The sequence below is a fragment of the Buceros rhinoceros genome, unplaced genomic scaffold (assembly GCF_000710305.1).
Source record: "Buceros rhinoceros silvestris isolate BGI_N320 unplaced genomic scaffold, ASM71030v1 scaffold6812, whole genome shotgun sequence".
Lineage (NCBI taxonomy): Eukaryota > Metazoa > Chordata > Aves > Bucerotiformes > Bucerotidae > Buceros > Buceros rhinoceros.
In genome coordinates this window covers 67,975-77,412 of record NW_010399420.1, presented here as the reverse complement: position 1 = coordinate 77,412, position 9,438 = coordinate 67,975, and the positions used below count along the sequence as shown (strand labels likewise).

General features: G+C 36.8%; 1 protein-coding gene across 1 annotated transcript in view; it reads left to right on the top strand.

The window, feature by feature from the left end:
• Positions 1 to 6,038: 6,038 nt before the first annotated feature.
• Positions 6,039 to 9,438, top strand: part of LOC104489310 (ephrin type-A receptor 7-like) — a 67,943-nt gene continuing 64,543 nt past the window's right edge. The window contains exon 1 of the mRNA XM_010131456.1: positions 6,039 to 6,276. Within this exon, the coding sequence (XP_010129758.1) occupies positions 6,039 to 6,276 (238 nt within the window). The remainder of the gene's footprint in view (positions 6,277 to 9,438) is intronic.

The following is a 9,438-nucleotide window of genomic DNA, read 5'->3' as shown; positions in this document are numbered from 1 at the left end:
TCTTTCCCTTCATTCTTGTCTCAGTGACAATGTTGTTCTGTAAAATAACAGCACCAGTGTTGCTGGAATTTTACAGCTACTGAAGTCATTACTATCACTCATCCACTTAAGGGTAAAATTCCAAAGATTTTCAAAATTACTGTGACTGCAGTTGTAAATGATGGTTTTAGCTGATACCTCTAGCAATTAATTTAGTTCATGTTCTTGTAAAACAGTTAAGACTTATGTGAAATAAAGAGTTGTATCTTCATCATAGTTTTTGAAACACAGAGGATATAACTTACCAGTCCAGTAAATACCACATTTTCTAAAATTTTTACTACTGTAGTGAGTAAAGACATTATTTTTTAAAAAGAAGACTGGAATTTTTGCCTCTTTATCTTTCCCTCTGCAGTACAAAAATGTATTCAGTTTAATGGAATGCCATAATGCACTCCTAAACTGTCAGATTTCTAAATATGAGCCATACATCATGACAGCGCAGAACAATGTATTTTGTACCAAAGCAGTTCTGTTAGAGGAGGTGAAAATATGTTAATCCTTCCTTGATCATCAGGGAATGATGCAGGGAATTTGCATTATTCTTTTAACCTTGAAGTGAGTAGGTGATATAATTTTTGAAGTTTTAAAGAAAAATCTGTTCAACTACAAACAATATATTTTTTCAATATTATTAGTGACTTCATAGACATAAATAATTAAGTATATATAAAATATTAAAGATCTCAGAGAATCTTTTGTTACACATTTAATTTATTTTTCCCAGGGGAATTCTCTGAGGGATTTCATTTTTTTCCTTGTAATTTTTATTAGTTTTGAGTTAGAGTACTAATTGTTTTATCGTACTCTATAAAGTCCGGATATAAAACTGCTCACAGTTTCTGTTGCCAACAGACTGCACTGAAATGCAGGCTAGTGTTGGAAAATCTGGCCACAGATCTGTTATACAGATTTATAGATTGTTGCACTGAGTTGTCTCAAAGGTAATATCATAGTAGTAACACCTGAAATTACCATTCTAAAATATATTTTAACCTTTCAGGAAATGATCCTGTTAGGTGTCCAGTGCTAATTGTATTATTAAATCCATTTTAGGAGAGGGGTGTGAATTAAAAAAAAAAAAAAAAAGTAGTAAGGTCATGTAATTACAAGTGGATAAAATACTAATTTTTTGGTTGAAGTTTATAAATTTCCAGTACTATCAGACAGTTCTCATACTGCAAAATAAGAAAGGAGTTAGATTTTGGTAATTGGTTGTGAAATAAATGAAATCCACTCTTATGTCCTCATCACATGATACATCTTGAAAATTTTTTACTTTTTGTTTGTTTGTTTGTTTTTGCCTGAACATACATATAAAAGAATAGCTCAAGTTAAATATGGCTGTGGTACAGATTTAATACAGTGTAATATCTTCAGAGACTGGCTGTGATAAAAAGTGAAACAGAAGCAGCTCAGACTCAGAATAGTCGAAAGCAAATGCTTCACTTTTGTGGCATTAGGTGCTCTATTGTTATGGCTTTGCTGTCTTCAACTGATCTTTAAAAAATAAAACACTTTGAAACTAGAAGCTTGGTCATGGTGCTGTGATTAATGACAATGAACAGCAGATCAGTTTTTAAAATTAGGGATGAAACCTTCTATACTTTAGATTTAGTTTCAGAAACTTAGATTTGGGTTCTATTTAATAAGTATGAAGTCATTTATGTTTTAGAGTTTTACAGAATTATTTGCTTCTGAAAAGTCCAAGAGTGGCCACTTGGAAAATAAAACTTCTTCAGTATGTATGTAACATGGACTACATCAAAAATGACCCTCATCTATTGCTTCAGCACCATGATCACATGAGCCTCAAGAATCCTCAGACAGGTAGTCTAATTCTACATTAAAAGGTACCAATTAGCTCCATTTTACTGTTGCAAAGGGAAAGATACATAGTACTTAAAAGGATCTGAGTACTGAGTGCTGAGCACTGTGTTCGTAATCCAGACTTCAGTGTTAAGAAGGCAAGAAGACAGTTTCCTCTTACTCTCAATTGTGGCTTCGCAGATATCATGAAAAGAAAATGAAGGAATAGTGTGGTTTTGAGCACAGAGGAGAACAGGAATTTTTTGTCAGTAGCCCATTATTAGGAGGGATCGAGAATAGTAGGAAATGTCATGCGCTGCTTGTAAAAGTCAGGTGCCTCAGAAGAACAGTTCAGGACAAGCGTTCTGGAAGAAAAGCTCTTAGATCTGGTTAGCTGGAAACATAGCTCCTTTTCTTCTGCCTTTAATTTGGCAGTGGAATGTATGTGGGATTGAAAACTCATCCAGAGATCAGTGTGCCAGTATTCGTGATTTTTTTGATAAAATATCAGGCTTAGCCTTCTGTTAAAATGGGGTACTATGGCTCAGAAATACTGCTCTGGCATTATGCTGTAGCCTGTGAAATGGGAGAGTCAGATTCAGTTCCCTGCTTCAACTGGGGAGTTTGACTCTGCCGCTTGCATTTCTCTAGGAATATCCTAATTTTTGGGTCACAGATTCACATTTACGTGTAGCGTCTAATTTTCTTCCTCTCCTGTTGCCTTTCTTTCACATGGCAGAGATTGAACAGGAGCAACAGAGAGAGATGCCGTACTGCCTCACATTTCACTGGTATCCAGTAATATGCTGGGAGGGAATGTGAGGGAAAAAATCACAAATGAAATGCCAACTTAATGGAATGGCTAGTACTGATGTGAAAAAAACAGTGGGTGGTTTTGTAACATGAGATATTTAGGCTGGAAATTACAAGTGTTCTAGCCATCAGACCAGTGAGATTTTGGGGCAGCCTTTTGATGGGAGTAGTGGGAGACATAATGTCATTTTAAGATGGAGCTTGGTCATTCTTTTGGAAGGAATGACATTACTTGGTTGCCTGAGATGGCATGTGACTGGACACAGTGATCCCAAAGTACCCTTCCACTCCTACCTTCTTAACTAGCAAAATACATTTTGTTATGTTCTCCAGTTTCTCAGAAACGCTTCACCTGTAATTTGATGGTGGTATTTTTTATTGCTTAAGAGAGGTTGGACATAGAAAAAAAATCTTTGTTGAGAATGCAGAAGTCTGGTAATTGATATGTGAGCTGGAGATGATGAAATAGCTGCATTTAGGGTAAGAAACAAGGAGGACACTGTTCGCATTGAAACGGCTGGAAGGGATGTATAAACAATTATGGCAGTTTGTATAGCTGGTTTAATACTGATGTCAAGACTGATAAAGCATAGGGTAAGTGTTGTTTCATTGGGTAGCATAAATTTAGAAGGTGAGCAAAGACTTATCCCCAGTTCATTTACTTTTAAATGAAAGTTGCATTTGTTAACCTTCTAGGATCTGTAAATTCTGCATCACTGATACTAAAAATGCATTTGACTGTATTCTGATGTCACAATTTGTAATCAAAATACTTTTTTTGTAATTTGTGGGAGGACAGATCATGTTAGTCAGTAAAAGGAGTAGTCCAAAATATTGGTTTACATTGGTAAATGAGTTTAAATCAGGCTGGGGTTTTTTTTTTAATTTTTATATTATGCCATCAGTGGTCCAAACCCAGAATGCAAATTTATGATCCTTAATGGTAAAAGACTTTCCTGCCACAGATAATAATAGTATAAACTTACATGGTGTCTGAGTTTAAGGGACTCTTTGAGAGATTGTGCTTATCCTAGCTTTGTTACTGTTAAAGCTTCCGCTTCCGTAAGTTGTGCTGTTACTGACTCAGCACCTTCCTGACAGGGAAGCAAAAAGCATGTCATTCATAACCAAGGTGCTAAAATGAAGTTCTGAATCCCGCTATAAGGAGGTACTTTGCAATGGGTCATTAACTTGCTCTACAGCATAAAACCCCTAGAGGAGGGTCTTTAAAGCTACAGATTATAAGTAGTATCATAATTGCCTGATGATGTAGAAATATGACCAAGGTTTTAAAATGTGGTTTCTCTGAATGCTTCAGGTGCTGGATGCCCACTGACTAATACCCATGGCCTGACTTCCAGCAGTGATTACTGTGGGAAACTGTTCCTTTCAAAGGCTCAGGAAGGAAGATGTGATAGGACACAAGTTCATCTTGCACCAAGTTGCTCAGTCAGACTTTAGGGACACAACAAAGCAGACACCTGCCAGACTCCTTGACAGCAGTATTGACTGCATAACCAAAGAGCCACTGGACTTGTAGGCAATTAGCATCTCTTAAAATCATGATATGCATTACAAAAACAAATTAATTCAAAAGCAGAGGCTACTTCTCAAAAATTGTCATTGGTATAAATTGCTTATGTACATCTTTTTAATTATTATTATATATCATTATTTGAAGCTTAGATAGAAGAGAAAATGGATTTTTCCATTGCTGATCGTAGTTAATTTATCAAAAAAGTAGAGCTCTGAAAGGAATTGCTTTTTAAAACATTGTGGGTTTTCAATCCATTTTTCTTCCTTTAACAAATTGATCTGTCATTCTTGAAAGATCAGCAAAACCCCACAAAGACATGGTAGGTTTTTTACAGCTTCTGAACATCATAAAATTGAATATTTTATATGAAAGTGTGCCCATTTATATGGTTTTAATAACCTACATTCGTTTACTTACAACTCTTGTTTAACCTTGAAGTAACAACCTAGAAATTTTCCAGTATATATTCTCCAGTGTTTATTCACTGTGTGTTGTTATTTAGTTTGTTTGTTAGTTGTCAAGGTTAAATTACACAAATATTTGAGTCATGATCACTGTAACTGTACTTCTTTAAGGTGTTTCTCTTCACCTATCACACTGAGTAGGGTTATACTGGGAAGTATTATTACTTGAAGAATGGGACACCTGCAGTAAGATCCAGATGTTGAAAGAAGTGCTAAGGATGAATCAGAACAGTTCTTTCTCACTGTATTATGCTGAACCTATTGGTTCTATTTCCTTCGTGGGAAAAAGAATTTTGCATTTGGATTTGTTGTTTTTCAATGAAATAGAAACCCTGAAGTCCTGTCAGCTGTAGCCTTGGCACAATTTGCAAGAGGAGAGGTGTTAACCTCAGCGTCCTGAGCAAATTCCAGTATGAATAATTATATCACATCTCTGTCATTCCCCCTGTAGCTTCAGTTGGATTAGCTATTAGTTTCCTGTCTCAAACCTTTGTGTAGCATTTCCATGTGCTCTGTAACAGTTTCCACATTTCACCCTAGAGCTAACTGTAATCATCTTTCTATGTCTGTCCCCACATGCAGACACAGAATAATTGTGAAACTCTTAGCAGGCTTGTGGAGAAGCTAGCCAAAAGCCAGCTGCATTAACTAAATTGAGATAAGATTCCAGATCCAGCACAATCTGAATGTAAAGCAGGGCGTGAAAAGGCTTTAGTGAGATGTGTAATAGGTAATCTGCTTCTGTCAGTGGAGAGAGGACAGACATCTATTCTCATCACTTGAGACATCTGAATCATTTTGCACCGTTGATCATGAGGTAATACTTTCTTGCTTGAGACAGGTAGCAGGATCCAAAGTAATACACTAAAATTGTTGGCGTTCTTCCCAGTCAAACACATCCAACAAGTAGTCAGGGCAGACTGCCTTTCTGTTCTTCATTCTGGGGTCCTTCAAGAGTCAGTTTTATTGCTAGCTCTCTTCGGCATCTATATTCAGCTACTGTGTGAACATGTCCAGTGGTGTGCTCAAGAAATATGCGGGTCATATACATTTCCTTTTGTACTTTGAGACCTGTAACCATCCCAGTTTCACTGTAGTGACAACTCATTCAAGAAAACAGCACAGAAATGAAGAACAGTTGGTTGAAGCGGAACGCAAATGAAGCAGAGATGGTGCTAGCAAGAAGAAAATGACAAGTCCATGAGTTCCCAGGCCCAGTACAGTAGCTTCTCGTGAAAGTTATACATCATTTTTTGATTGGTACACTCCATAATTTAGGAGTACATCTGTATTCCGTGTCGACACTAAAGCTGCCACAGAGTGACATCTGGCAAATAAAACTGACCTCTTTGGGTAAGAGAGTCTACCTAATCCCGATGGATGTTGAACTGGCTGCAGTTATTTGTGCATTTACTGCTTCTCCAATGGATGACAGCAACACAGTATACCTGAGGATAAAGCTCTTACTGGAGAGGGAAAACCCTCTAACACAAAAGGTTGTGGCAACTCAGCCTACCATGGGCACATCAGACTACCTTACGCTGGCTTTTCAGAGAATCAGGCTTAACCTCAGACTCCACTCTTATCTTCAAGACTTCTCTGGCCCGAGCTCAGGTATCTAAAAGGCTATCTCAAGACCTAGCTCTAGATAGATTCACTGCTGGAAGTTTTCCAGTATATTTCTTCACAGTAAATATAAGATTTATCTATAGGACAGAGCATACAGCAGCACCATTTGCATCAAAGACTCTGAGTTACTTCCCAAGGAATCTGATGGCTATCGAAATATTGCCTTATTTCTCCTTGTGATGCAAATTTCGTGGACTTGCTTCTATCTTGATAGTTACACAGAAATAGCCGTAGCAGAAAAAAAAAAGCACTCTCCAGCTTAGATGTTCAGTTATTCTTTTCTCTACTCCTTGAGAAAGGATAAGAAGTATATATTATGTTTATATGCTTCTGTGTTTGTGAAGATCTCTAGCTTAATAAACTAGTACAACGCAAGGACTACAGTGAAAATATGTCAGATTATAACAGATTAATGTATAGTTGGGAAATCATTATTACAAGAACTTGCTGGATTATATGGGCTCATAAGCTTTTCTTCTAAGGAAGCTACTAGACTACTTTTTGTTCTGTTGTAAGTTACAGACATAGGCAATACCTATGTTGAAGCTATATACTAAAATAGTGAAATAAATGTTAAGACATATGATTATTTTTAAAAAATATTATTACTTACCATTAGCCAGTAGCCAGAGATGCTGGCTCCTGAACAGCAGAAAACCCAATTAATTTGTGTACAATGCTGGATGTTGATCTTGAGTATTAAATTCTTCGTAAGTTTGTTTATTTTACAAAATTGTGCTCCACTCTGTTATTCTCTGACTGATGCTAACAGTACTTCTTCTGGAAAATTTTGAAATACAACAGGTAGTAAAGGGGGTAATGTACATAGGCCTCTTCATAATATTTCACTTATTTCTGTAACTCTTACCTCTCACAATTTGTTTTATTACTGAGATTCTTCGTAATGTTTCTTGGGTCAAAAATGTGAAGGGAAAGAAAGATATTTATTTTTCGCAGTGTAATTTTATTAACTTCTTAGATACAGTAACACTAAGTGTTATATTTCGATGTGTTCATTAGTAAGAACTGTTAGGTGATGAATTTATTCAATATAATGCATTTTTCTAGCCCAGACTGCTTTTCTGTTCATACATTTGTATTCAGGCAGATAGATGAGGCATTGCTAAGCCAACTAGGAAGGATGAAATGTACAAACTTAAATCTTTATCCAGAATTTGGATACCTTTCTCACAACTGTTTCATTTTGTGTTATTTAATTTCAGCAGTTTGAAAACCTTTCAGTGTTTCCTATGTACTAGCCTCTGGTATTAAGAAGCAGCTCAGAATGAAATAATGAGAAAGTTGTATAAAAAAGGCTCAGAAGTCTCTGATGCGGAATTCTAAACTGTTAATTGCTTGCCATGTCTACTTAAAGCACGTTCCTGGCTGACATATTTTTAACTGGAAAAAATTATTAAATGTAGCAAGATTTTTTTTCTTTCATTTTTATAGGGAACATATGTAACAGAATAGAAGAAGGTCTAATATCCAAAATACGATTCAACTTTCTGAAACAGAAATGTATTCAGTTGTCAAGAAGCACTTCAGAGCTAAGTGAGTCTGATGTCTCTTAGTATGAAAATTTTGACATTACTCCATTCACTTCAATAAAATTACTCTTGGCTTTCATTAATAAAAGTTACAAAAGCATCACAATTTTTCATACCTTTTGAGTTTACATTAGGATGTCTTTGATTTTGAACCAAGTAGTCTATTCATCCATTATTTTCCTTTTTTCTTACTTTATATGTTACTGCAACTGTTAAAAAACTGTAACTGAGGTGGGGAATTGGTTTTGGGTTGTGGTTTTTTTTTTTTTCCTTTAAGATGACGTTGTGCAAAACAAACGCTGATCTGAATCAGATGGTCTTTTGAGTTAAATAGATTTGTATACATTGTTTTCAAACTGTTGTTCATGAAGGTATAAGATTATCTCAGGACTCTGGTACATGCAGTCAAGGTCTCTCAGAAGGAGCAATTTACATGCCCTAGCAGGTATAGCAGGAAAAACATATTTGAGCTTCTGGTGGTTAGAATTAGTCTTCTGTTCAGCCATTGTCTGTCCCTGTTTCACAACAGCCACCTAGGCTTTCACAGTGACAGAACTGGGGCTGCCCCACACCTTCTGTCAAATTCCCAGCAGGGGAGTGGAAAGGGAAAAGCACATAGTGCAATTTAAGCCTCAGTCTTTTTTCAGACTTGCTGTGTGAGGGTTATTGCTCTAGCACAGTGGCAGGAACTGCTCTTAGTGCCCTCTCATTACCAGGCTGAACTTTCTAATGTGATTTTGACAGTTCAAGCAAAAGCCACATTTATAGTGTTGTTTTGCCTTCTCTTCTCTATTTCTTTGATCAAAATGATCTGAATATTCAAATGCAAAAAGAGGAGATTAACAGCAGTAGGCTAGACCTCTGTCTGATACAAAGGCACGTACACAGCTATCTCTTCAGACTCTGCTGTACTTCTGCTGTACTCCAGTTCAGACTGGTACTACATCTAGGATTCTGGTGGAAAGTTGGCTTCACTGCTCCTACAGAGATCTCTGCTCACAAAAAAGGGGCATCCTGTGTTTTCATAAATGGCTCTGAAACACTGCAGCTGTCATACCTGTTTACTGAAACACCCCTTGCAACTCTGGGTTTTCAACTGCAGGGCTTTGGGAGCAAGCTGACAAACTCACCAGCCTTGTCTGCCTCTGGTGTGGGGCAGGGGGACTGGGAGCTATTTATAGCTGTTGCTGCACATCCATCAGGTCGCACAGTCACGTAGTCATTCACAGGGGCTCTACAAGAGACAAAGTGAAGGTTTACCAGGTCTGGATTTCTCTTTTATTTATCTGTTCTTTTTGCACCAAATTCCTTCCATTGGATTTTGTGGGTTTGAGGCAGACTATAAATAGATGGTTTTGTTTCTTCTAAATATATTCATCAGAGGAATAGAAAAAGTGAAGGGCCACCTGGAGTTAAGATTTTAATATTTCAGTTGTTACAAACCAACTCCAAAAACAATATTTTTTTTCCCCGGCAGATTTGGTGTGAAAATGTTTAGTTGAGCAGATGGAGCCACAGCTGGTAGTGTACATGTTTATCGGGATAGTTGGCATTTAACTGCATCCAAAACCAATGTCAGGCTCAAAGATGCTAAAAA